Here is a 27,172-nt window from a genome sequence, read left to right as displayed (position 1 = left end):
TTTCTTTTTTTTTCAAGCTTGTGAACGATTTATTTTTTATACAGTTAGGCACACCTTAAAGTTGCCATCACAGGGATGTCACAGTTACCCATTTGCATTTTTTTAAATTATTATTTAAATTTTATTTTTATAATCCCCACACAATTACAACCCCCTTATTTTGACCCCAAGCCCTCCTTTCCCCACCCCCTACTCCCCATCGAGTGTCTCTGGTTCATAGTTGTTTGTTGATTTTGAGATTTTCTTTCTTATAGTTATTAATTTTCCTGGTCCCTTATTTAAGTTTTCTAGATTCCTGCTATGAGTGAGACCATCCGGTATTTTTCTTTTTCGTTCTGGCTTATTTCGCTGAGCATGATCCCTTCCAGCGCCATCCATGTTGCTACAAACTGCATCATGCAATTTGTAGCAACATGGATGGCGCTAGAAGGGATCATGGTGTATATGTACCACATGGTGTATATGTATATGTATATGTATATGTATATGTATATGTACCACATGGTGTATATGTACCACATCTCCTTGATCCAGTCATCTATTTTTGGGCATTTGGGTTGTTTCCAAAGCTTAGCTATTGTAAGTAGTGCTGCTATAAACATAGGGGTGCAGGTGCTCTTTGGAATTGATGTTTCTGTGTCCTTTGGGTAAATACCTAGGAGTGGAATTGCTGGCAGATCCTATTTTCTGTGTCCACTTGTCTCATTATTCCTTTGTTGAAGGACAGAGTATCAACCACTTTTTTTTTAGATTTATTTATTTATTTATTTATATAAGCACTGGGTACAGTCAGAGGCGCAGGAGGGTGAGAGAATTCACCAGAGCCAGAGCGGAGAGTAGAACAGGCAGAATGACGAAGTATACTGCTGAGGGGAGCAGCGGGCGGCAGGAGAGGTCTGCGCACCATGTGGGACCCTCACCCAGTGGCCGGTGATCGAACCAGCGCTGCAGAGGCTGCAGGCAGTTTCGCAACCCAGCGCTCAACTGCTGCGCCACCGGGGAGGCCCAGTATCAACTACTTTTTGACAAATATTTACTAAATGCCTACGTTGCACTAAGTATTTACACTCACTTTTAGGCATCTAACATTATTCTCATTGTCAAAGACTGTAATGTAGAAAAGAAAAGGAGTAGAGGAAGGAGCATTATATTAATAGCTCCTACTCTGTGCCAGGTGCTTTCTTGTTGAATACTTATAACAACTGATAAGAGAAAGTAGTTAAGACATCCTCATATAATGAATGTGAACCATGGCTTAATATTTTTCCAGAGTCACACAGTTGAGTAGACTGGTATTTGTACTAAAATTGGTTCAAGTCCAAAATCGCTTTGAAAATTTCTTTAGAAAGAAAGAAGAAAAGAAATCACTCATTATTTGACCACATGATAGAAAAACTGTTAATGTTTTGGAGACTTTGCAACCAATTTTTCTTCTTCATGTAGATTAATTTTTGAGTTTTTAAAATGTGTTTCAAAGTTATAATCCAAGCATGTTATAACTGCATTTCATTGGAACTATGACACCATTGCCTGCGAAATATTCCATTAGTCTACATAGCATAAGAAGGAAAAATTATTGCCAATTAGATGATGTCACTGAACTGAGATATGTTCAGATTTCAAAGATGCTAATATGGGAAGGTAAAAATTATGTGTCTTAAGATCAATGACCTATTCTACTTTCCACAAAGCCCAAACTCATGTCATCTACCTCCTACCTGTGAGTGGCTTCCCAGCACCAGGGACCTGGATCTCCCCTATATTAGACAAGCTCTTTGACTAGGTTAGGGGTCCCAACTATGCATTTTGCACATAATAGGCCCTCATGAAAAATTTCTTGGTTGAATAAATTGTGAAGAAATTTACTGACAGAAAAAGGTAAAAATTTACCAGGATGAAAGAATGGCAGAAAACGTAAGCTTTGTTGTATACAATAGGATTATGTGGTTGTATCCCAGGAGTAGGGAAAAGTGACAAATGGAACCTTGAGTTTGAGCCAGTGGTCCTGGGATTTTTTAGGGGGAAATCAGGCAAAAACTGCCACAATCTTCATATTGCCTACCTACTCTTTACCTGTCCAGGTTCCTACTCAGCCTAGCTCTGTAGCACTGCTTGAATCTATCATCTTGGGAAATTGTTTACACTTAATTTGAATACCCATTTAGATTTGATTAGGACATCAACTACTGATTTCCAGTAATAACTAGAGCAAATTTAGAAATTAATAAGAGGCAGATGAAGGAAAATCCTGTTCTTCAGAAGAAGCTTAAATACTGTCTAAATGAACAGTATCTCTTCTTCTTACATAGGTTTAACTGTCACCAGGAAATAAAAGTTTATATATTAAAAAAAAACTAGCAACAACAAATGTTGGTGAGGAAGTAGAGAAAAGAGAACTCTCCTGCACTGCTGGTGGGAGTGCAAACTGGTCCAACCACTATGGAAAGCTGTGTGGAGATTCCTCAACCTGCTAAAGATGGAGCTTCCATATGATCCAGCAACTCCACTCCTAGGTATTTACCCAAAGGACACAGAAACATTAATTCAAAAGGGCACCTGCACCTCTATGTTTATAGCAGCACTATTTACAATAGCTAAGCTATGGAAACAACCCAAATGCCCAAAAATAGATGACTGGAACAAGAAGATGTGGTACATATACATATACAATGGAATATTACTCAGCAATCAAAAAGACAAACTCATGCAATTTGCAGCAATATGGATGGAGCTGGAAGGGATCATGCTCAGAGAAATAAGCCAAAAAGAAAAAGAAAAATACCAGATAGTCTCACTCATAGCAGGAATTTAAAAAAACCTAAATTAGGCACCAGGAAAATGACCAATTATAACAAAGTAAAAATCAAAATCAACAAGTAACTATAAACCAGACACATACTATGGGAGTGGGGTCTGGGGAGGGAGTAGGATCAAAACAAGGGGTTGGGAATTATATTGGGACTATAACCAAGATGAAAATGCATACATTGTGCAAAAATGAAAAATGATATAAAAATATATAAAACAAAAAAATTTAAAGTTGATATATATTTACATAATATATTTATATATGTTAGACAGACAGATAACGGATAGATAGATGTTATATATATAAATATAAATACATATGATTTGCCTGAGTCAGAAAAATAGGTTTAAATAAAGAAAATACAGTAAATATGAATTACTTTTCCATGCATGCTGTGAGTTAAATACAAGACCTGCACATTTTGAAAATAACTGTGATTTTTCTTGCCTTCCTATCCCTCTTTTCTTCTTGCATGACTCTATCCAGTACCCATGCGTCTTTACAACATGTGGAGAACTGTGTTAAGTTCTCTGAGAGAAATAATAAGGAATCAGAAAATTCTGACCTCAGAGAGAAGTTTACAAATTAATATTCAGACAAGTTTTACTCACAGAGATGCAAATTATAATATATAGTAAACATAGTTACTATCAGAAAGTGATATACATCAAAAGTTAGAGCTAGGAGAGATTTAAACTAAGCTAAGAGATCAGGAAAGGCTTCAGAGAAGATTGTCATTTCATCTAGAAGAATGGATGAAGAATGGAGAATGCCTTGAAGAATAGAGAAAAATCTACTTAAGAGGATGGAGAAAAAGACCTATGAGAGGAAAGGCATGCATGGGCAAAGAACTGCTATTTGCTTAGGAAACAAGATGCTGTTGTCAGGTCCCATTCATGTGGTGTTAAAGCACTACACCTGAGGAGAGAAATCAAATATTGTAGAAAAGTGAAAAATGATGTATGAAAATAAATAAAGTAAAATTAAATAGAATCAAATGAAAAAGCACTAGTCATTGAATGGATCATCACCTTCGGCTGACTACTTTGGGGTGTCATAAGTTGTATTATTATAGAGCCAACACGGAAATACTTTAAGATTTCATACCAAGTAAGTGTGAAATTTTAGAGGAAAGTCATAAAAGTAATAGCCTGATGTATAAAGCAGAAAATTTGAATACACAACTGGTAACTAAGACACATGATTAAAAAACAACAGTGTAACATCTTTTTGAAATTAGGGGACTGACAGCTCCTTACTTACCATGGACATGAATTCCATTTGGTTGAAAAGAAGAGTTTGCTTCTAGCTGATAAGACTTGAGGTGTGATCCTGATGGCTGCTGGTTATGGGGAGGCTGTGTTCTCTGCATTAGTGAAGAAGGAGGTGGCACTCTCTGGGGGCTTATGTGGTGAGGAGAGGAAGCAGAAGGTGCAAACCTGAGAAAACAATTATGAAAGGAAACATGAGAGATGCAAAAAAAGCAAGAGCAAAGACAAACTCTTCAAAGTCAAATTCTAATTTTCCTTTCTGGCTATATAAGAACATGACAAAAAGCTCTTAAAAAAAAAAAAAAACAACAAAAACCAAAACTGTAAGACTTTTTTCTCCCGGGCCTCCCCTGGTGGCGCAGGCAGTTCAGCACAGTGCTGTGAAGCTGTCCGCAGCCTCTGCACTGCGGGTTCAATCCCAGTGAGAATCCCACATGGGGCAGCAGACCTCTCCTGTCTCACCCGTTGCTCCCCTCACCAATGTATTTCAGTCTGCCTGCCTGTTCTGTTCCTCACTCTGTGTCTAGTGAATCCTCTCACCCTCCTGCGCATCTGGCCTGTACCCCAGTTCTTGTGTGCATGAATAAATAAATCTTTAAAAAAAAAAACTTTATTTCTCCCATTAACAGCCACTGAGTTCTCAATTAAGAGGTTGAAGCAGTAGAAGAGAACAACAAAGGAGAAATTTATTCTGAATTTGAATTTGTCCAGCTTCTTAAAATGCATTTCAAATACTGTGGGTCTGATGAAATAAAAAGTTTATTTTTTTCCAGGTCCCTTTTGTGTTAATTTTTAACTTCATTTGCATTTTAGAGGAAATGTAATACATACATTTCTGATTAATTTACATTTAGCTCATAAACATTTTGTTCTATAAGACATATCTGAGGTCCAAGACATGTTACAAATCTTTATTATAAACCCCTCTAATTCTCTTCCCTTTAAACAACACATTTTCTTTTGCTAAGAATAAATTAAACCTCAAAGGTTGAATATGGCTTGCAATCCAGAGTCTATCTACATGGGTTCTGTATTTGACAAAGAACATTATCCAGAGTATAAAAGGAAAGCAATGTGGATCATCTTTTGCCATCACATATGACAATCACAGTAAGACCCCTGGCAGTTCCTGAGAGGTATATGTGCATGTTTAAATAAGGTGCCATTGTCAACTAACCTGAGTTATAAAATAGGTAACTTCCTATTGATAATCTGATTGTAAGTGAGAATTGGCAGAATCTAATTCTTGTAAGATTGATAAAGTTTACTAAGGAAATGTAGAATTACAACATTATATAGATTTCAGGATTATAGCATTCCAATTTAACATCTATATCCTCTATACCATGATCCCCAAAGCCTTCTTTTCAAATGTGACCATACGTTTCAACCTCTTTATTCATTTCACCCACCCTTCAACCCTCTTGTCTTCTGGAAATCTCCAATTTGTTCTCTGTTTCTAAGAGTTTGTGCTGTTTAGTTTTGTTTGTTCATTTGGTGTATTTCTTAATCTTCCACATATGAGTTAAATCATATGGTGTTTGTGTTCTCTTTCTGACTTATTTTACTTAGTATAATCCCCTCAAGGTCCATCCATATGTCCCAAATGGCAAGATTTCATAGTTGGTTTGTGTGTGTGTGTGTATGCATGTATATAAAGCCAAGTAGTATTTCATTGTGCATATATATATATATCATATACACGCACAAACATACATACACACACAAAATTTTTACCCCTCTTCTATCAATGAATGGGTCAGAAAACATAAGTTGTTGCCATATCTCGGCCTGTAATTAATGCTGTAATTGTAAATAATACTACAATAAACATCTAGGTGCATATATCTTTTTGAATTAGCTTTTTCATATTTTTTGAATAATACACAGAAACAGGAGTAGTCTCATTAGTAGGTTCTGGGAAAATTCAACTTTAAGCAAAATGGTGCATAACAAAAGCAGATCCTCTACTGACATGGTTTCATTCAACATTTGTTGGGATTCCTTTCTCATCAATGTTACAGCACATGAAGTTGAATGAAACATCATTATTCTAGGACCTATTGTAGTTGTTCAGTAGCCATGTTGTTTAATCTCTACATATCTATTTTTCTGGTGTTCTTCTTGTGATTCATTGAAATTATTATCAGAAAAGATGGTGGATATGATTTCATTCTTCTTAAATGTACTGAAAATATATGACCCAACATATGGACCATCGAGAGAATATTTCCTATGCACTTGAGAAGACTGTATACTCAGTTTTGGATGGCATGGTCTATGTCTATATATATATATATATATATATATATATATATATATATATATATACACACACACACACACATACATATACATATCCATTAAATCCATGTGGCCCAGTGTTTCATTAAAAGACCAATGTTTCCTTCCTAATTTTCTATATGGATGATGTAGTCATTGATGAAAATGGGGTGTTAAAATTCCCTATTATTATTGTGGTGTCAATTTCTTCAAGTTTTTTAAATATTTTCTTTATATAATTTGGTGACCCTATGTTGGGTACAAGCAACATTCTTTTTGGATTACCAACCTTTTCATTATATTATATAATGTCCATTTTTGTTTTTATTACATTCTTGTGTTACTGTTTATTTTGTCTGATATAAGTATTGTTATGCATGTTTTCTATTTATTTCTATTGGCATAGAGTATATTTTTCTAGCCCACTTCTCTCAGTTTATATGTGTGTTCTTATATCTAAAGTGGCTCAAGATCATATAGGCAAACTATAAATTTTTAAAAAAATCTACTCAGTCATTATGCATAATCTGATTGGAGAGTGGTTTGTTTACATTTAAGGTGATGATTGATAGGTATGTAAAACTTGTTTTACAACTGTTTTTATAGTTCCTCCCTGTTCTTTTTTCTTTTCTTGTAATTTGATGACTCTATTTTGTATTATGTTTGGTTTCTCTTCGCATCTCTTTTTTGTTTTGATTATATATTTTTTGTTTTGAGGCTACCATAAGGTTTACATATAATGTCCTATATGGGGCCTCTCTGGTGGCCTAGAGGTTAAGTCTCAGGGCTACCATTGCAATGTCCCTTCGTGGTGGCCTGAGTTGGATTCTCTGCCAGGAAACTAATAAGTTAATTTTGAGGAGCTTCAACAGTCTATAATTTTACTCTCCTTCCCCTGCCTCATGTCAATGTTTTTGATCTCCTTTTCTTCTGTCTATTTTATGTATCTCTCATTGATTGTTTTGATATATATTTATGTTATTTTTCCTTCAAACTTTCATGTTAGCTTTATATGTAATTTAGTCCCTACAATTTTACTATGTTATTCCTTTTAATATCCCATTAAAATATCTTCACTTTTAAAAATTTGCTTTGTAGCTTTGTTTGGATGATTTCCACTTATCTACCTTCCAGACTACTGATTCAATTTTTTGTTTCATCTAACTGCAGTTGAGTCCATCCATTGTATTTTTCAGTTCACGTGTTGGTTTCCTTAACTCTGTGATGTCTATTTGAAATTTTCTCATATTTTCTCTTTTTGCACTTCTTACTTTTTTCATTCAATATTTTCTAAGTTCTATGAACATCCTTATGACCATTACTTTTAAATCTTCATCAGGTAATCTACTTATCTTTATTTCATTAAGGTGTGTCCTCCCCCAACCCCAGAGATTTATATTGTTCTATCTTTCACATGGGTCAAATTTCTCTGTCTCCTCATTTTGTCTGATCCTCTATTTGTTAGGTCAAACAGCTATCTCTGACAGTCTTGAAGGACTGGTCTTATGTTTAAAAATAACCTTATTATTTAACCTTGCTCTAGTTTTTGGTTTTCTCTCAACATTTGTGCTTATCTGACCATTCTGTTTTTTGCCTTCAATAGGTCTAGCTGCTAAGAGTGGCAAGAGTCACCTTTCCAGTTGTTTCAGTCTTTCGGGTTTGGAAATATAGTTCCCCCTGGTCACCTGAATCATGACAATATAGGCATCCAATGTAACATGCTGCATGTTACTATAAAGTCCAGCCAGTAGTGGCTGGGTCACTGGGGTTGCAGCCTCTGGACTGAACTGGTTTCACAGGCAGGCTCAAGGCGTCTTGGCCCCCAGTCCTATTGATTGAAAGGGATCTTGCAGTTATAGCACCCACCAATATCTGTGCTAGATGAACAAATGGGAAACACAGCATGGTATAATCCAGCCTTTCTGTTTCTAAAGAGATTGCCCACCACTGATCATTTAAATCAAGTAAACTAAGAATGTTTACATATTATCTAGGCACCTTTCAAACTAATTTTGCCCTTGGTTCTGGCACCAATGGGTTTGCATTCAGTCTTTAAGAACAGAATCTCTGTTCCCCACAGATTTATTGTTCTTATTAAGGTATGTTCCTTTGTTGACCATAGCTAGGATTAGAGGCAAAAGCCCTCTGATACCCTGAGAGCAGCTCCATGTTTATGATATTCCTCCCAACTTGGGTTGAAGTGTGTGGAGGATCTACCCCATGAGACCATGTCTCATTTCTCCTACTCTTCTCAGTTGGGTGGCTTTTACTCTTTGCTGTGGACAGATGCTGTTCCTTTAGTTTTTATTTCTATTTCTAAGAGAATTGTTCCATATGTAGTTTTAGATATGTTATATCTGTGGGAGGAGGTGAGTTCAAGATCTTTCTACTCCGTCTTAAACCCACCTCACTAATTTAAGATGGAATTTATACTTTCTATCATTGAAGGGAAGGTATACTTGTAAAAACAATGTGGAAATATGTCAATGTCCATAAATAACACTTGATTTGCCAGTCAAAAGGGACTAATACAAGTGTGGTAGAGAAAAAGCAGGCAATGTGTTAAAAAAAAAGTTAAATAGTTTGGGAGAGGGGGAAACCATATTAGCAATGAACTGTTTAGTCTCCCCTCCCCCACAAAAAAGCCCAGAAAGTGGACAACTTTCAATCAGCTGTTTTCTACACTGTGAAGAAAGACAGGCTTTGTTTTACACTAACATGTAGAAGTCACCATCTGTTTACATTATTTACTTCACAGGAGCAAGTAACTTCACTTTGTTGGGCTTTTGTGTAGTGCTACAAATGCTACAAAGGGAGGATGAACCAGTCAAATTTATAAAGAAATTTGAAACATTATAAACCAGATTATTTAGTAAGGCAGAACTTTCACATTTGTACTGCAATAGTAAGAAATTCTGGGATGAAATTCCACTCTTCATGTATTACTCTTGCTGAGGTATGAAGAGCCTATGTAGGAAGGCAATGTAGGGACCAAGAAAGAAGGATTTGGACTAGTTAACCCCTAAAGAAGAGGAGTCAGAGGAAGCTTAAGCACACTAGTTGGGTTTAAATGGCTAATCAATAATTTACATCTTCACTCCATTGAAAAAGAGTAACAACTGAGTGTCCTGGGATGGGTAAATATGAATTTTCCAAGAAGATCATCTTAATTGGAATTATCCTGAAAAGATGTGCTGAATGGCCTTGAGAGAAAACTCAGCAAAGGAATCCTGGCACTACCCAGAGAATATCCAATAAAAACGTGTATGACAGGATTCTTCATATGAAGTCTATTTTCTTGGGGGAATAAGTTCTTAATGTGTCTTGTAAGATGCACTAAGGTTGTTGGAGAGGGATAAGAACTGTAGGATCACAGACATTAGGACAGGAAGGAGTCCACACTACCACCCAACACCAAAATCCTATGGGCAGGAGATCCCCTAAGGAGGTAGGGACTGAATTGCAGGGCACCTATATATCTGCTAAACTGTCAACATTGACATTTAAATTTTATTTTATTTTGGGGGGCAAAGAAACAAGTTCCTTTGATTGACTTTCTCATTTTATCTCCTTATTTGGGTACAAATGAGATGTAACATGCTATAACTAGTTTTCTGGTCTTCTTGTACTTCTGCTACCTTTCATTTCTATTGAAGACAGATGGGGCAAGTCACAGTATTTAGAAGTATGATCCTGATATCATATGCTTCATGGATCAAAACAATTTTGTTTCATAACAACCCTCCACATACACAGCACAGCAAGTTTGACTCATAAACATGGGTTTCATTATCAAAGAATAGACTAGGTTGATGGGAAAGATGAAGGAGTAAAACACCATCAGCAGTATAAAATAGTAATTTGGGATAATATGGCTATAGGGTAAATAATGGTTTTAGCTATCAAAAATGGGACTATGCAACAACTGAATTCATTTGAGCAGTCTAGGAGTCATTTAGATTGCAAATTCTATATAATGGATTATTTATCTTCATAGAGATTATATGCCAATTATAAATCATTCTTATCTATTCACTCACAAAAGTTCCAAACACTGGTTATAGTCTCTTGGCTACCACATATTACACAATGCAATAATGATGTTAGGCAAAGAAAAAAAATACACACCGAGGTTCTAGCATTGCCAATCTCAGAGACCCAAGGCAGGTGTATATATGTGTAATAACTCACTACATTTCTTTTTTGTTAAAGCAGATTGATTTTTTCCCATGTTATTCAAATAAGTGAGATTATATGGTATGAAGTTAAAGTCATTTCAAAATATTGTATATCATCCTATAGAGTATAAACAAAAGCTTAAAAGCAAACTATTCTAAGTGATTTAGTGAAAAAGGACTCTTACATGTAAAGAGAAATGATGCAGTGATTATGAATATGATCTCAAACATCTAGACATTTGCTAAGAACATGAATATAAATAAGAATTAAGCATTAAAAAATCCAGCATGAGAAGTGAATGCATAAGTGTGATTATCAACTATAGTACATGGAGTCAATTCTTTCACTATTTAAAAACATTAATATTTTATTTAAATAATCTCTCATAATCTATTAATATAAATTTAACTTTTATGAATTTGGTTGCTTGCTAACCAGTTCCCAGCAGAATAGAAAATAGCAAGTTAAAAATCAGGGGAGAGGGCAAGAGAGGAGTGTATAAGGTAGCAGAGATTCCTTGGAGGCAAGGCCCTGGGAGAGCTCCAAAACAATCATTGACATCTTGTTTGTCACAAACAAGACAAATGCAAGAAACATTATTTAAGAAGCCTAAATAAACTTGAGTAGTTTATGGTCATTTACTCCAGAAGCAAGCAAAAAACCAAAAACCATGCATAGTAACACATTAGTTCACTAAATAAAACATAACATGTCCTTATAGCATTTGAAAGTGGGATGGGGAGGCTCAGAATCCTATTTTCTTCGTGTCTTCACCTATTTTCCAACCCTGTTTCTTTAACACACACATCAAAATGAACAGTCTGAATATTCATCCAAGAAAGTTAAAAAGATTTTTTATCCATAGAAAATGAATTTAAAATGCTTTTGATGCTTAAATCATTTTGAAACTAAGCATAATTCGCAGTGATTTACAACTTTTCTCCTCAGACTATCGCATTCCCCTATTATATCAGGACAAGATTATTTTACTCTTAACTCATTCTGTGTTACTGCAATGACCAAAAGCCAGAAAAGAGAACTTCTGAAATCTTTCTGGGTCCAACCTTTTCCCTCCAGCTGCTGATCTGAGGTTGACATTTCACAGATTTCATTCAACAGAGTTTTCCAGTCTCTTCATTGGCCTTTTATATATTTTTGAAACAACAGAAGATTGCTATGCAAAGATGCACACAACAGAGTCAAATTAAAAAGAGAATCACTGCTTACCAGAAACATCACACAAATGAAAACCAGAGAATTGAGTCAACCATTTCCATTCATTCAGTGGAGGAGTTTATATAACCTTAGCATGAGCAATGGCTCTCACTGGTTTGCCAAAAAAAGAAAAAAAAAAAAAAGGATGGAAGGGAAGCAAGATTTAAAAGTCTCATAAAGATCTGAAATTTTCTTTTTAAGTTTCTGCAAATATTTAGAAAATGTCTGATTATTTGGAGTATTTACTTGGCTGCTTCCCTTCTGAGCCCTGCTCCCATCCTCTGTTAATACTTAGCTTCCCAATCTTACTTTTGGCAGTAAGGTGGGCCAAAAGCAAAGAGGTCATCTTTCCTCTAAAGCAGAACTCAACTGCTTCATAAGACAAGTAGGTCTCAAAGGGGAAACAAATAAGGCTCTTGTTCAGAGAAATGGCAACTGATAGGAGAAGTGGATGGATGTTCTAGAAGACAGAATAGAAGTCAAACCTGCTTCAGTAGATTCTGGCTTTCTCCCTTAGTAGCTGGGTAATCAAATAAATCCTCTGACCTCTCTCAGTTTCAACTGCAAGTGTGAAATAAAGATAATCTTGACTTTTACCAGGGATTAAAAAGTCTGAGATAACATATTTATTCATTCAAGAGATATTTCTTGAACACTAAAAGTGTGACACTGATCTCAGTACTACGGATAGTGCGACACAACACATGTGGAACTTATGTTTCAGAGGCAGGAAATAAACTCAAAGAATGCAAGAACACCAGTTCATAGGGATGTTTGCATACCTATGTTTATTGCCTATTTACAATGGCCAAGTCATGGAAACAACTTAAGTGATCAAAGATGTATGAATGGATTAGGAAGATGTGGTATATATACTCAACAGAATACTATTGAGCCATAAAAAAGAAACTCTTGCCATTTGTGACAACATGGATATAACTGGAGGTGGATTATTAATCTAAGAGAAATAAGTCAGAAAGAGACAGACAAATACCAGGTAATGTCACTTGGAATATAGAGAAACAAAACAAAGGGTTAGATACAACCAAACCAATAACAAATCCTAGAAATCAGTCTATAGAATCAAGATTTCTGGAGGGGGTCGGGAGGGGCACAATGGACTCTGGGTACCCTAGTGTTCAGTGTGGTGAGATAACATGCACCTGAATGGTGTGAACCTACACCTCTAAGTAATACATTGCTTTGCAAACCAATGTTGCCTCAATAAAAAAATAAATTGCAAAATAATTAACTAGAAACTATATATTGGTTTGAGGAAAACTGTGGAGAAAAGTAAAGAATGAAAGGTGAGGGTTGAGGGTGGATTCTATCAATTTTAAGTTGGAAAGTTAGAGATATTAAAGTACTTCAGAAAAGGAATTCCTGACACCTTTCTGATGATCAACTCATGCTTATGGAATGGCTTCTCTAAATACAACATACATTTATGGTATCCCTGACATCAATATTTATTCAATGCTAGAAAGCTATTTAAGATTATGGTGCCAGCACTGTACTAGAATATCTATGGACTTCTTAAAATATAAAACCTTAGACCCTTTTCTCCCTGAATACTTAGATATGGAAACTAAAGTTCAAAAAGTTTTTTTTTTAATTCATCTGACTAATTTTCTAGTTCCAAGAGCAGTGAGTCATGGTTTTGAGTAAGAATCTCATTTCTTGGTACTGGTTTTCCCCACAAAGTATCCTGAACTCACTAATTTATACAGGATACCCTTCTACTGAAGAACAATGGATTACTACTTAAATTGAGGTGAGGAAAATGAGACTCAAGAGAGGTAACATGATTTACCCAAAGTCCAAATAAGACTTTATCTGGAGAGCTCTAGTGAAGATGCAAAGCAAGGGTGGGTTGAGACAGGAATGGAAGAGGACTCTGGTGGGACTTTGAGATTTTAATCCTTGTCATTAGCTGGTGGGTTGGGTATATTACAATCCACTCATTGCCTTTAAGAAGCCAAATATTGTAAGTGTTGCCCACTTTGCTCCATTCTATCTAGGGTTCTTCATATTCAACCTCTAGTGTTTTAAATTGGGTAACTCCTTTTGGGTTGGGCTCTTTCCCAGATCTATAAATCCAAAGTATTTCTATATCAACACACAATTTTATTTCTTCAAACAAAATTTACTAATGGACTGTATAGCAACTGAAACACATTTATAAATATGTTCTATTTTTTTTTTCTTTATTTGTGCTGTATATGAAAGTTGTTACAGCAAGTAATGTGGAACTGAGCATTTTAGTACTACTTGGGGTTAACAATTTTAAAAGAAGAGTTCACATGATCAACTACATTAAATGTTGGTTGATATGTGCTTTGGATATATCTTTTTTGCCTTTTCTGTCTTGTACAAGGGTACAGATTGACTAAAAAGAAGGAAGGAAGCATCAGAACAGCTTGTTTCATTGTATTCACACAAAAAATATTATTGATTTGCTGCCAGGGAGTAGAAATAATGGATACAAACTGATCTACGGTGGATTTGGGAGGTATTTTTTATTCCCCCAAAGAATTGTAGGGTATCATCTGTAGTGGTTTTAAAATTCATCTGTGAAGAACTAATCAATGAAAAATGGCTTTAGCAGTTGGCTGACTGCAGGGGGGTCGGGTGGGGGAAGGAATCCTTTTCAAAGCCTAAAAAGAAAAGCACAGTTTTAAGGATTTCACATCTGATTTAACATCTAAAAAAACCCCCCAATGATAATACCCCACTTTGTATAGCCAGACAGCACTCCATTTTAGTATAATTTAGTGGTCTTTATAACGATTTATGAATCACTTCATGAATTCCTGGCTGACTCATCTGGGTGACTATAGTATCTACTTATACTTCCCTTCTGTCTCACAAAAGAGACACTTGGACTCAGTTCAATCCAGATTTGTCCCCAAATGAATCACAGCATGTTACTGGGGGAACTGCAAATTGAATTCTGTTTCTGAGACAATCAAGACCAGCTTTCAGCAACGAAGGAATGGCTGATGGGAAGTGTGGGTAATTGCAACACTGTCCTTCTGGGCCAGGCCAAAGTAGTCCAGGAGCTGTATGTCCATTGAGGATTCTGTTCCAAACTAGTCAATGCATTGAATCCAGCTCTTAGAAGGGCTTAGTGTCCCTTTCTCCTTATGAGATCCTGGGTCAATACTAACTGCAAATAATTTATCAGGGTGCACAAGATTAAGACTCAAAATGATTGTCTGAGTCTCCACAAAGCATGACAATACGAAGGCTGTGAAGTTGGCAGTAAGTAGAATGATCACCAAAGCTTTTAAAAGAAAACTCATATATTGTAGAAGAAAAGTTACTCCACTTGGATACAAGGCATCAGTTGTAACTGAAGAAAACCAGTAACCAATGCCCAAAGAGGAAAAGTGTGATTTTTTTTTTTTTACTAGTATATAGACATAGGGCCCAGGACACCACAATATCCCCCTGTTGTGGAAAAGAAAAGGGAGGAGGAGAGCACATCCAAAGAATGTTAGAGAAATGAATTATGCAGAACACATTTAACCAAGAGTCGGAGTTTTTTGGAATATCTTCACTGTAGAATTGGCTGTGACTCAGTTGTTTGTCTATTTCAGAATCTGACGTGATGGGGAGAGAGGAAGAAAAGTCTGATTTTGCCAAATCCTCTTTACAAAAGAGTGCCAACCAGAAGAAAATTTATCCAAAATGGTCTTAGACATTTGATGTCAAAACTTCTGGTAAGAAAAAAAAAAATTGCAATGATATCATCCCTTGGGCAGCTCTGAGTAGGTCAAAGCAAGGGGATTAACTCATGGTCCTGTGGCAAAGGGAAGAATCTTTCTCTTCAGCATGGTGTTAGGTAGCATTCAGTCTGTTTTGCAAAAGAATGTATTAGATGAAAGAAAAACATTCAGAAGAGAGTATAATGAGAATGACAGATGAAAAATGAGAGGGAAAAAAGTGTTGTTTTTGTCTAAATATGAGAAAGGAAGGCATAGTTAGATGAAAAAAATTGCCCTTCTATAGATTTCTTATAGTCTCAAATGGCAAGCATGAGTCTCTCAAAGACACCAGAAGAACTATAGAACTAAGTTCAAATAGAGTGCTTCTGCCAAGTATGGCCAGGTGCCTTTGAAATGAGAACTCGAAAGTCAATATAATCCATAAATTTGAAAAGAAAACAGCTGGGTGATAGTTTGGGCAGTAATAACATGTGCTGTTTATGTTTTGTTTGTTTGTTTTTTTAATCTGTAGGATGTCAGGTTACATTGTAGTAACCGCAAAAGAATTTTCTGTGCCTTTTCTTGAAGATAAAACTAAGTACTTGGCTGGAGAAATGAATTGGAGGAAAAAGTATATATTTAAAAATTCACAGAGAAAGTCTCTTGGCTCTTACAGATGAAAAAAAAAGTATCAAATATTCAAATATTTGCAACTATTTTGTTTCTCCAACACCTCATCTAGTAATATGCAAACATAAGTATTTAATAAATGCTGATTGTTGCTTTTGAAGAACTAATAACTACCTACAGTTCTGCAGGCTTGGCTTTAAACTTAGTGTCAATTCTTGGTCTATGTAAAGGGTATCTCTGTCCAGTTGGTGCAAATTTTCAGATAGATATTTTATTTGCCCAGAGACCACAGTTTCTGTTTCTGAGGAAGAATATCTTATTCAAGAGAATCATCCCAATCATTTACCATGAGGAAGATGATTAAACACAGAAAGATTTTTTTCTCCTTGCAACTAAACAGAAAAGCAAAAGGAAAAAGGAAAGGAGAAAAGGAAGCTAAAAGACTATTTCCAAAAACTTTGTCTCTTGGTCTGTTCATTTCAACAGTCTCCTTCAACAATAATAAATAATCCTTCACTTGCAGAAACATAGGCAGTTTCTTAGCAGCCAATTCCCCCACTGGGCAGGGGAAAAGAGGTAGTTGATTTCCAGATCACACTATTAAGACATTAGGCAGAAGTTTTCATTCAAACAGCCTTTTCTGCATCAGAGACTAGGCACTTTGTAATACGTGAATGTCTTGACTCAGGCTAGAAAAGCTTGTGGGCTTTCACTTTGGAAATTCTGGCTCAATATGATTTGCTGTTTCAGAGAAAGCAAATGAAAAGAACACGCTGACACACTTGAATAATATAATTGTTTAGTTTGAACTCCGTGTTGCTTCATGCTAATGCACTAAAGTAGAGGTTGCAAGAAAAGGAATTCTATTTTACTTCAAGCCTTTCTTGTTAGTGTCATGACTCACTTTCCTGACTGAAAATCCAAAGGGGCTAAAAAAACATCATCTTGGGCTTCAGATGAGGTGGATTTGTTTGGAATGTGGGAATAAAATAAAGATGGCTAATTTGGCATTCAGAGGTGAAACAACTTCATTGGCACTTTAAAAATATCGTTTCTTTTACAGACATTCTAATAGCTGGTTTATGATATGTGCTTGTAATTAGCCTAAAATGAAGCACCAGTGCATTTCAAAATTAAAAAAATGCATGGGAAACAATCTGATGTGAACAAATATTTAAACCACAAGGGAAACTATTCAGTGGAGTGCCACATGTATGTTCATAGCAGAATTTTTTACTTTGCCATGAAGCCAGCCAGAGGGGAATGTGGAGGTACAAGAGAAACAAACACTTGCTCAGAGTTACTTTTATCTTCTCCCCAAATTAATAAAGGAATCATAGTTACTCTCTTCCATTCTGTTCACATTCATTCATTCTACACAATTTCTTAGTTTCCCCATCTAAGCACTGAGAAGGAAAGGCTTGTGAGCAAGGTAGTTGTAAACATGACATAGTCTCTGCTGTCAGAGCTAATGGAATGTTAGCAAATTAGTAATTAAAAACCATGTAATTCCAGTGGCAAGTCTATGAAGAAAAACAGCACAGTTAGGGAATAGAATGAGGGTAGAGAGAGAATTTTAGACAGAGAAGTCAAGAAAAGTTTTTAAGAAGTAGCAACATTTAAGCAAACACCAGAAATTCAGGCATAAGTCATGTAAAGTTCTGGTGAAGGCACCTTTGAGGTTTCAGGAAGAGCAAGTACAAAGGCAAGAAGAGCTGGAATTGTAAGAAAGCCAGGGTGGCTGCAGATTAAACAGGAAATGTAGTGGTAGATGACTCTAAGACCAGACCATCGAAGGTCACTTAGACTACAAAAAGGTATTTGGACTTAATTCCAAGTATTATAAAGAGAGGGATATGAGGAAGAGAAAGAAGATTCAACTTACATTTTAAAGAGCAGCTATTGCTTTGTTGTGATGAAAAGGCCATGTGTGTACTGGCAGGGTTAGGGTAGAAGGTTGTGGTAGGCAAGACTCCATGCTGGGAGACCAGGTAGGGGACTGTTGTGCTTGAGATGGAAGGTAATAGTGGTGAACTAGGGCTGGAGGAATGGAGTTGATTAGGCTTAAAATGTATTTTGAAGGAAGAATTAACAGGACTTGCAGATTAATTAGATGTGAGAGTATTTGGGAAAAGGGAGAAAACAAAGTTCACTCCTATACATTTCAGGTTTTTAACAGTAAGTTGAAGAAAGCCATGAGAGATCGTGATTTTCCTCATGATCAAAACATACTAGATTCTGAAAATTTATGCTTATAAAAGGCAAGTATCTATCTAAAAAGAAAGCTCATTCCAAAGATCAACAACCCAAGTGCTGTTTGCCATAGAAGATAAAGGGTGGCCATGGTTATTGATCAATATTTAAGTACTTAAAATACTGGTGGGGCATTCTGCCCTGGAATAAAACATCAAGAAGTAGCAAAACTTTTCACAGGTTTAAATAAAAAAAAATTAGAACAAGGACCCAAGCCCTTCTAATCTAAGATTCAAAGCGCTAGTTTCTATTTCAAGGCTAGAATATTGGAATGTTCTGCCTATTCACAGCTCACAATGGTAACAAATGGAAATACATTCATTATTCTCAATGGGGGGAGAGAGAGAGAGAAAGAGTGGGAGTTGAAGGGAGAGAGTGGTGAGGAAGAGAGAGAATATGAATGAAGGAATTTAGGGTTAGATTGTTGACCACATCTCTCTTAATCTTGAATATCTGTGGAAGTCACTTTTCTAGAAAGAAATTGACCCCTTTATGGGAGGTTTCCTGCATAGAAAGTGCTGTAGCCCAAAAATGATGTGTAGGATCACTTGGTATTAAGTGGGCATTATAGCAATAGACTGATGCCAACATACATGCTGATTAAAAATGCCTATTAGAAGCTTACATTTTTTTCACTATGACTTTTCTAAATTATTTCAATGATCAATATTGACAAACTTTATTTTTTGGTCAATGTTAATTTGTTGCCTATATGTTGAGAAAGTGTCTGCAATACAAGTCAGGGAGTGTCACAGAGCAGTGCTCTCTGGGTACATTGCAATTAAATTATGGCACCCAACAATGTGGATACCTCTTGACAATATCGAAGTTTTCTCTAATATTATAGAGACAAGTAAGGCCAAGATAATAATGATGTTGAAGCTCTTATTTTCAGATGTTTGCCATTTTGTATTTAACATGGAGATCACTTTTTTTTTTAATATTCAGTTACTCTTCAAAACCCTGGTAAGTCATGACTATATAAAATACCAGTTAAAATTGCTAGGGACAGGGGCCTCCCCTGGTGGCGCAGCAGTTGAGCGCTGGGGTGCGAAGCTGCCCACAGCCTTGGCAGCACCGGTTCGATCCCCGGCTGCCTGCGAGGGTCCCGCATGGAGCACAGACCTCTCCTGCCACCCGCTGCTCCCCTCAGCAGCGTACTTCGACAAGTCTGCCTTTTCTGCTCTCGGCTCTGTCTCTGGTGAATTCTCTCACCCTCCCACGCTTCTGACTGTACCCAGTGCTTGCATAAATAAATAAATAAATCTTAAAAAAAAATTGCTAGGGACAAAACTGTCTTCTAATTGCATTTAAAGGAAAATAACAAATCCCACGGTGCTACCTCATCAGTCCAGGATATACAAAGGATAGTCTTTGACTGCTTAAGAACCAAACGTATCATTTCTCCATTCCTGGTCATCTCTTCTGTTGGGCACAAAATATATTCTGAACTCCTGTTGGCTGGATCACAACTTAGAGAGGCATTTGGAATGTATGCCACTGTCACCAGAGTACACTTGGTTCAATACACAAATCCTTGTCCTCAAGATAAAGCCCCAATTCCTTAAATAAAGTTCATTATTTTCCTCCCATACTTAATTTATACTTGAAGCTCCACGCTTGCTTGCTCTCCCTCTACTTCCTTTTGCAAACATTGATGCCGCGTGGCCATATCTTAGAGGCCTTTGAGTTTCAGGAAGACATTTCTTCCTCTATTCCTTCCTCTCCAATTTTGGATCAGTGCTTTCTCTACGTGCCTCAACAGTCCCCTCCAACACCCTTTCATGATATCTTAAATTATGATTAAATTATGATTGCCTAGTAACCTAGTTGTCTTTCATGAGATTGGATGCTTTAAGAGGACAGGATTATATCAGTCTTGTTGACCACAATATCTTTAGCAACTCATATATACCAGCTGAATGAATGACTCAATAAATAAATGAACTCAATGCTGAGACAAATTTTGATAAACCTTCATGTTTATAGGATGCTTATGATTTTAGCCAGTATTGCACATAAGATTAAGGAGAGAACAATTATGTGGTATATGTATACATGTTAATAAAGTAAGACTGTGAAAAAGCTGAGTGGGTAGAAATATCTATGTCCCTGTTTGCTCAGAAATTCCTGAGGAGAGGACAGTAAGGCAGCAGGCCTAGTTCTCAGCTGCTCAGATGGCATACATGCACATAAGACAGAAGGGTGAATATCTACCTTCCAGAACTGAAAACCACAGGAAAGCAATGTAGGGCACCCTAGTAATGGATGATGGCGAGGGACTTCCGGCAATGTGTTGTGTGCGCATGAATGTACACATAACAACAATGTATTATATCAGAGTATGCCATTTACATAAGATGTGTCAGGAACATTAAGAATTGGGGTCAGTCTCTTAAGAACCAATGGATTAAGGAGACTAATCCTTTCTTGGAACCTCCCACTTAGATAGTGGGGATTGGCAATAATCTCATGTATCCTGGACATTCCCCTCACTGGCCCTTTTTCCTTGTTAAACCTTCATCAGCACCTACCAGTGTGAAGGGAAGCACAAGGCACTCTGGGAGTTATGAGAAAACAAGGTTTCTGCCCTCAAAGAACTAACAATCCAGTTAGCAAGGTGATAACTGGAAAATGTTAAATAAATCAAATAGATAATGAAAACCAAAAGATTTAAGAGGTGAGCTTGTCTCCAAGAACTGCAAAAGTCAAGGAGGCTTTCTGGGTTGAGAACTAAGCCAAACTCCAGGAATCAGATATTAAACAGGATATAAAGCAAAATCTTCCGGTTGAGAAAGATCCAGAATTAACACGCAGAAACACAGTCAGTGAGCAGGCTGCTTTGACTGGAACTGAGGAACCTCTGAACTTCAAAGGAGTTAGATAGAAAATAGTTGTCATTTTTTTTAAAAACTTTTTTTTAAACATTTATTTATTTATTTATACAAGCACTGGGTACAGTCATAAGCACGGGAGGGTGAGAGAATTCACCAGAGTCAGAGCAGGGAACAGAATAGGCAGACAGATGAAGTACACTGCTGAGGGGAGCAGTGGGCGGCAGGAGAGGTCTGCGCACCATGTGGGACCCTGGCCAGGCGGCCAGGGATCGAACTGGTGCTGCAGAGGCTGCGGGCAGTTTCGCAACCCAGCGCTCAACCACTGCACCACCGGGGAGGCCCTACAGTTGTCATTTTTTTAAGATTTATTTATTTATGTATACAAGAACGGGGTACAGGCCAGAGGTGTGGGTGTATGTGTGTGTGTGAGAGGACTCACCAGAGCCAGAGTGGGAAACAGATTAGGCAGACTGACTGAAATGCACTACTGAGGGGAGCAGCAGGCGAGTCAGGAGAGGTCTGCTGTGCCATGTGGGTAATTCCCTGGCCAGGGATTGAACTCATGCTGCAGTGGCTACAGACAGCTTCATAGATTGTGTCTTAATCCCTTGAGCCACCAGAGAGCCCCAACAATTGTCATCTTTAACCCCTTAGCATCTAGCTTTGAGAGACAGAATTGCTAAATGCTATTGTGTGTGTGTGTATGAGCCTACACATCATATTTACATATAGCATATACATATAGTATGTGTGTGTGTGTGTGTGTGTGTGTGTATATATATATATATATATATATATATATATATATATATATATTCCCAATGCTGAATTAGAAAAAAGTATCTGTGAAAACAGCCTTGATTACCAAAGGCACAGAAAGACTGAAGTTACATTAAGGTAACTAGAATTCTAGTAATGTTATATCTTACATGAATGGAAAACAGTAAGCTTTCCCAATACTTGATAGAGACTAAGAAATTGGCATTTCTTATTTGATCAAGGTGGTTTGACTACTTCCTCAAAAACAATGTCCGTAGCCTTCACTGTTAATGATTTTTGTACTAGACTGTATACTTCCTGAGGAGGCTATCTCCTTTCCTTGTTTTCAGACTTCTTTGCTTCAGAGTTGGGACTCTTAGGAAACTTTTTACAAGTCATTCCACTGTGGTCAATCCACAAGTTCCCTTGAGTTCTTTTACTTTTACTACATAGTATACCACACGTGTAACCTTCTTTGGAAGGGAAAGGGGCGTCAGACATGCTCTTGTACAAGACAGGTGACACAAATCCAGTTGACTAATTCTTGTAATTGCAAAATTTCTCCATCTCAAAAAAGGATTCCCAACAATATTTTTGTTTTCTCTGGTTTAACAGAAATACTATGAAACCAAATGAATTAACATTTCCAAAGATGCTTAGTTCCTCTTACGGAAAGCTACTGTCATAAAGTACCACTGGTTCCTTCAACATGACACAGTAAAACACCACTTCCCATAATAAGTTTAAATCAACATTAGGTGATGTGTGGTACTGTTGGAATCACTGAAACGATGTTTATCCAGATAATATTTCAAAATAAATATGGAACCTCATCGAATTGAGAGAAGTTGCATTTATTTTATTTTAAGATGATGAGGATCAAAGAAACTAATGCTAACTGGAGGACCTTTCCTGACAGCTGACAGTGACTCAGCCCATTTTATTAACAAGTTAGAGCAAAGTAAATGATGAATCAATGCCCACAAAGCAGGAAAAAAATGCCAGTTTCCCACTAAAAATCGCAAAGTGTGATAAACCTATTTCCGTTAAGAAAACTGCTGAAGCTTTTACTGGGGGATTTCCCAGACAAACAGAGGCAAAGATATATAAACCAAAAGCGGAAGGTAAGCACATTTCCTCTTAGTGTTTTTATGCTGGACACTAATGCAAGCACAGTGAATAATTCAGAACTGTTTCATGTCATTCTCCTCTCCAAACCTGATCGGAAGAGATAACCTTCTACACACTTGCCCTTTCTAGTTGCATTGGCATAGGGATGGGGCACACATCCTGTGTGAAGAACACAACAGGCAGGCAAAGCCACAAAGTGAAAACATCCATTTCATTCACCCAGTCATATAAAGTACCATCACCTTCCCTTCCTCTCCACTTATCCTTCCATGACTATTTACATAATCAACCACTGCAATCATTTAATAACACCATCTGCCACCCCACCAGATTCCTTCAACTCTGCTAAGGTTGCCTGTTTTTATATTAATAGCAACAGCTACTGAGGGTCTGCTTCATGCCAGGTAGCATGCAAGGCACAATTTGGTTCATTTAATCTTAATTTTCTATGTGGTGCAAACTTAAGGTGCAAAAGAGCTATGGAAAACCACATCACTCAGGTGGTTATTTCTGCTCTAAATCTTTACTTTGGATCTGTTGAGGAGAACACAATCAGAAAAAGCTAAATGGTGTACTGCTACGGAAAAGAAATATCTCAAGTTCCTTGAAAACTGTCAATATTATCAAAGATGACGGTGATGACAATTTTTTAAAAGTTGGGGAACTTTATTAGAGTCAAGAGGTCTAGAAAGAAATGAGAATTGTGATCCTTATTAAATCCTGGATCATTAAAAGGAAAGAAAAGAAAAAAAATATCTAGCTATAAAGAACATTTTTCATACAACTTGGGAAATTTGAATATTGAGTGCATATTAGATAATACTCTATCAATGCTAAATTGCCTGAGTGATAATTGCATTGTGATTATGTAGGAAAATATCCTTCATACTGAAACAATTAGCATTGGAGTTCAATCATATTTGTAATGATCTCTCAGACAGTTCAGAAACAACAGACAAGCAAACAAAGAATTTCTCAAGTCAGAAAAACACAAAGGAGAAGTTAGCAAAATATTAACAATAAGTAAAAATGGGCACAGGGAATATGGGTGTTCATTGTACTAATTTTGGAGGGTTTTATATGTTACAATTTTTCAAAAGAAGGAGAATTTTAAATTATAAAATAAAATGCTTTAAAAAAAACACCCGAGCAGTAGGCACATCTAAGTAACACATTCAAACATTCAGCAACTATTGGAGCTGGGATTCAGATATCAGGTTGATGTTGTTATTTGCTTCAATAATGACTAAACTTTTTTTGTATATTTATCATTTATTCTTTTAAAGAGTATATACAAAAAGAAGATAACACAGATTGCTTTTCCTTATATTCTTATAAAGAGTTGTATGACTACAGATCAGAGATGAGATAAAGAAAAGGTCATTATCCATTGTTTTTTAGCTTCAATACCTTATGATGTAAAGAAGAATGAAATGAGGTGACGAAAAGTCTATGCTAGTATTATTTAAAACCAACTGGAAACAACATACCATGCTAAAATGAATAAGCTCATCTCAACATACGAGATACATCTGCTAACGGGAAACACTGCCTGTCTCCTGTATCTGTGAACTTACTAGATAGCTATCATTTGCATTGCTTTGAGGATGAATCGAGTGGAAGGAGGCTAACAGTTCACACTTTACTATGTACACAGAATTGTAAAAATAAATCTGATATCTTCTGATCATATTTTTAATTGGTCATTAGACACATTCATACAGGTAGTTTACAACCACCCCAAACTCAAGCCCCTAAAGTCTATTTATTAGCTTTACTTCTTTCCCATCTTTCCTTCTACCCAACACCCTCTTCTTCCATATTACCACACTTTCTTTATAGTTTCAGTGCCTGTTAGTTTTCCACCGTGGTCTCTACGGTTGAAATTCAGATACAATTTTTGCCCTTTCTCTTCACTCCATATATACAATAGCCATTAGTAGTTAGTTTCTTAAATAATAGTGCTTGAGTAAATTCTCAACCCTAAATGCACTGCCTTATTTCAAGTTCTCGCATTGCTCACAAGCACACCTACAATAACTCCTTGTTTTCCTTACATTCCTTCCCTGCTTCCATACTCAATTACTCTACCATCTTGTAACCTGATTATTTCTCTATAAGGACAATCTGATGTATTCCTCTGCTACTGAAAGTCTCTAGTAGCTCTTCACTTCTGACAGGATAAGAGGTATATACCTTAGCAAAAAGTATCTGGTTCCACATGCACATGCCACTCTTACTGGACTTTATCAGGCATGTTCTGTCTGAATGATACCATCTGACCTCCCTCATGTATGTCCTTGTCCCTCCTCAATCTTGCACATGTTCCTCTCTCTGCCTTCAATGCTATTCTCCATATATCCATCTAGAAAAGTCTTAACTTTCTTTCAGTGCCTAGATGTCTAGATCATTCTTTCCCTGCCTCCCATAGACAGAGTTCAGGATATTTCTTTGGGCTCCTGTGGCATCTCCATTACATTATCATTTATCCAAATAGTGTTGCTATACTTGGTTTACTTGTCTGTGCTCATCATTAAATTCTGAAAGAGAGGACCATCTTTTAACAATTTTTGCATTTCCAGCATTCAGCATAATATCCCATACATAGCAGGTATTTCACATGTTTATTAACTGTAAGGATGTATTAATAAATAAAGGTATAGGTAAAAATAAAGATTATAAATGGTTTATCATGCATAAAAACTATTAAAACACATAAACTGGACCAACAATGAAACTACAGATTCATGAAAAAATCCAAGATTCCCAACTTTTATTTATGCTGCCTATCAACCAATTGTTTTGTCCACCAAACACCCACTTACTCGAGGACTGCACAGGGGACACCACAAGAAATTTTTTTCCCCCTGTGGTAAATAAAGCCAGTAACCTCCAGGTAGATCAGCTCAAGCCAGGTGACTAGTGGAGAGGCAAACAGAGGAATGGCCTGTTATCCACATCACTGGCATGTTAGGAAGTCTAAACACAGGGACTGAAGAATCAAGACTTAAAAATTGTTCTCCCAGAAATTCTCAGGGAGTTATGAATATAAATTATTCAGTGACCTTTCTGGTCACTCATATAAAATCCTGTGCCCTTTTACACTGTACCCTCAAGCTAACATTACTGATGTACATGATAGTGCACATAGATCTCTTACATTTGGAAAGCATCTCAACCCATAGGGACGTTTGCTTAGCATTGAGTCCCTGAAACACACTGAAGGAAGGTGGGGAAAACAAGGACATTCTGATGCATTTTCCAGCATCAGATACTTGAGTTGGCTATTGCCAATATCTTTTCATTTTTTCCCCATGGAAAATCAAACAGATAATGAGCTATTTGGTCCAAGTGCTTTGTGAATATACCTTTAAAATGTCACCTTTGGGTAACTCAACCCACTAATGGATTATTAATAAAATTCAGCAACTGTCAAAGCACTTCTCAGTGGAGGGAGGTTTGGCGGCGACACCTATTAGAAGAGAGAGACAGATGGCCTTACCTCTCAGCTCCGGCGTCCACAGCTGTGAGTGGAGGTAACTGGGAGGAGGGGTTGTGGGGGCTCCCCTGTACATTATGTCCCGGAGAAGGGTGACTGACAGGATGTGGGGGTGGCACGGCCCCAGCAGCTGTTCCGCTTCTACTTGAATGATTGCTGGAGAAAATGGAAGCTGAAATCAAGGGAGAACAAGCATCAGACTGCGCCCCAAGTGAAGCCCACATATTTTAAATACCGAAGGCTGACAGCAAGCATATTTTAGGGACTTGTTTGTTTTTCTCTTGGTGGTTTCAAGGGAACAGCTCTCCCCTTATTGGATATACACAGCTTTTGTTTGCATGGTGGAGCAGGTTCCTCAGCTAATGTGTCTTTACTGCTGCCTGAGGAGCTCATGTTCAGCTCCCTCCAGTGAAGTTCAAGGTTTGTCTCCTAAGTGCTGCTTTGCCCTGACAGTTCCCTGTGTGGACACTATATAATTCACCAATCTTCTAATGTTTGCATCTGGGTGAAGGTCTCTGTACTAGCCCTCTTCAGTCCTGGGGGAAGAGAGTTAGGTAACAGAATATTTGGTTTCCTGACCGAGAAGTGTACAATAT

General features: G+C 37.0%; 1 protein-coding gene across 1 annotated transcript in view; it reads right to left on the bottom strand.

Annotated features, from left to right (window-relative positions):
• Positions 1 to 27,172, bottom strand: part of GLIS3 (GLIS family zinc finger 3) — a gene marked incomplete at both ends in the record, with an annotated part of 438,059 nt that overhangs the window by 25,152 nt on the left and 385,735 nt on the right. The window contains 2 exons of the mRNA XM_084238466.1: positions 4,073 to 4,248; positions 26,580 to 26,748. Coding sequence (XP_084094592.1) covers positions 4,073 to 4,248; positions 26,580 to 26,748 — 345 coding nt within the window. The remainder of the gene's footprint in view (positions 1 to 4,072; positions 4,249 to 26,579; positions 26,749 to 27,172) is intronic.

This window comes from Talpa europaea (assembly GCF_964194135.1).
Source record: "Talpa europaea genome assembly, chromosome: 7".
NCBI classification, from domain to species: Eukaryota; Metazoa; Chordata; class Mammalia; order Eulipotyphla; family Talpidae; genus Talpa; species Talpa europaea.
This window is presented reverse-complemented; position numbering and strand designations above follow the sequence as displayed.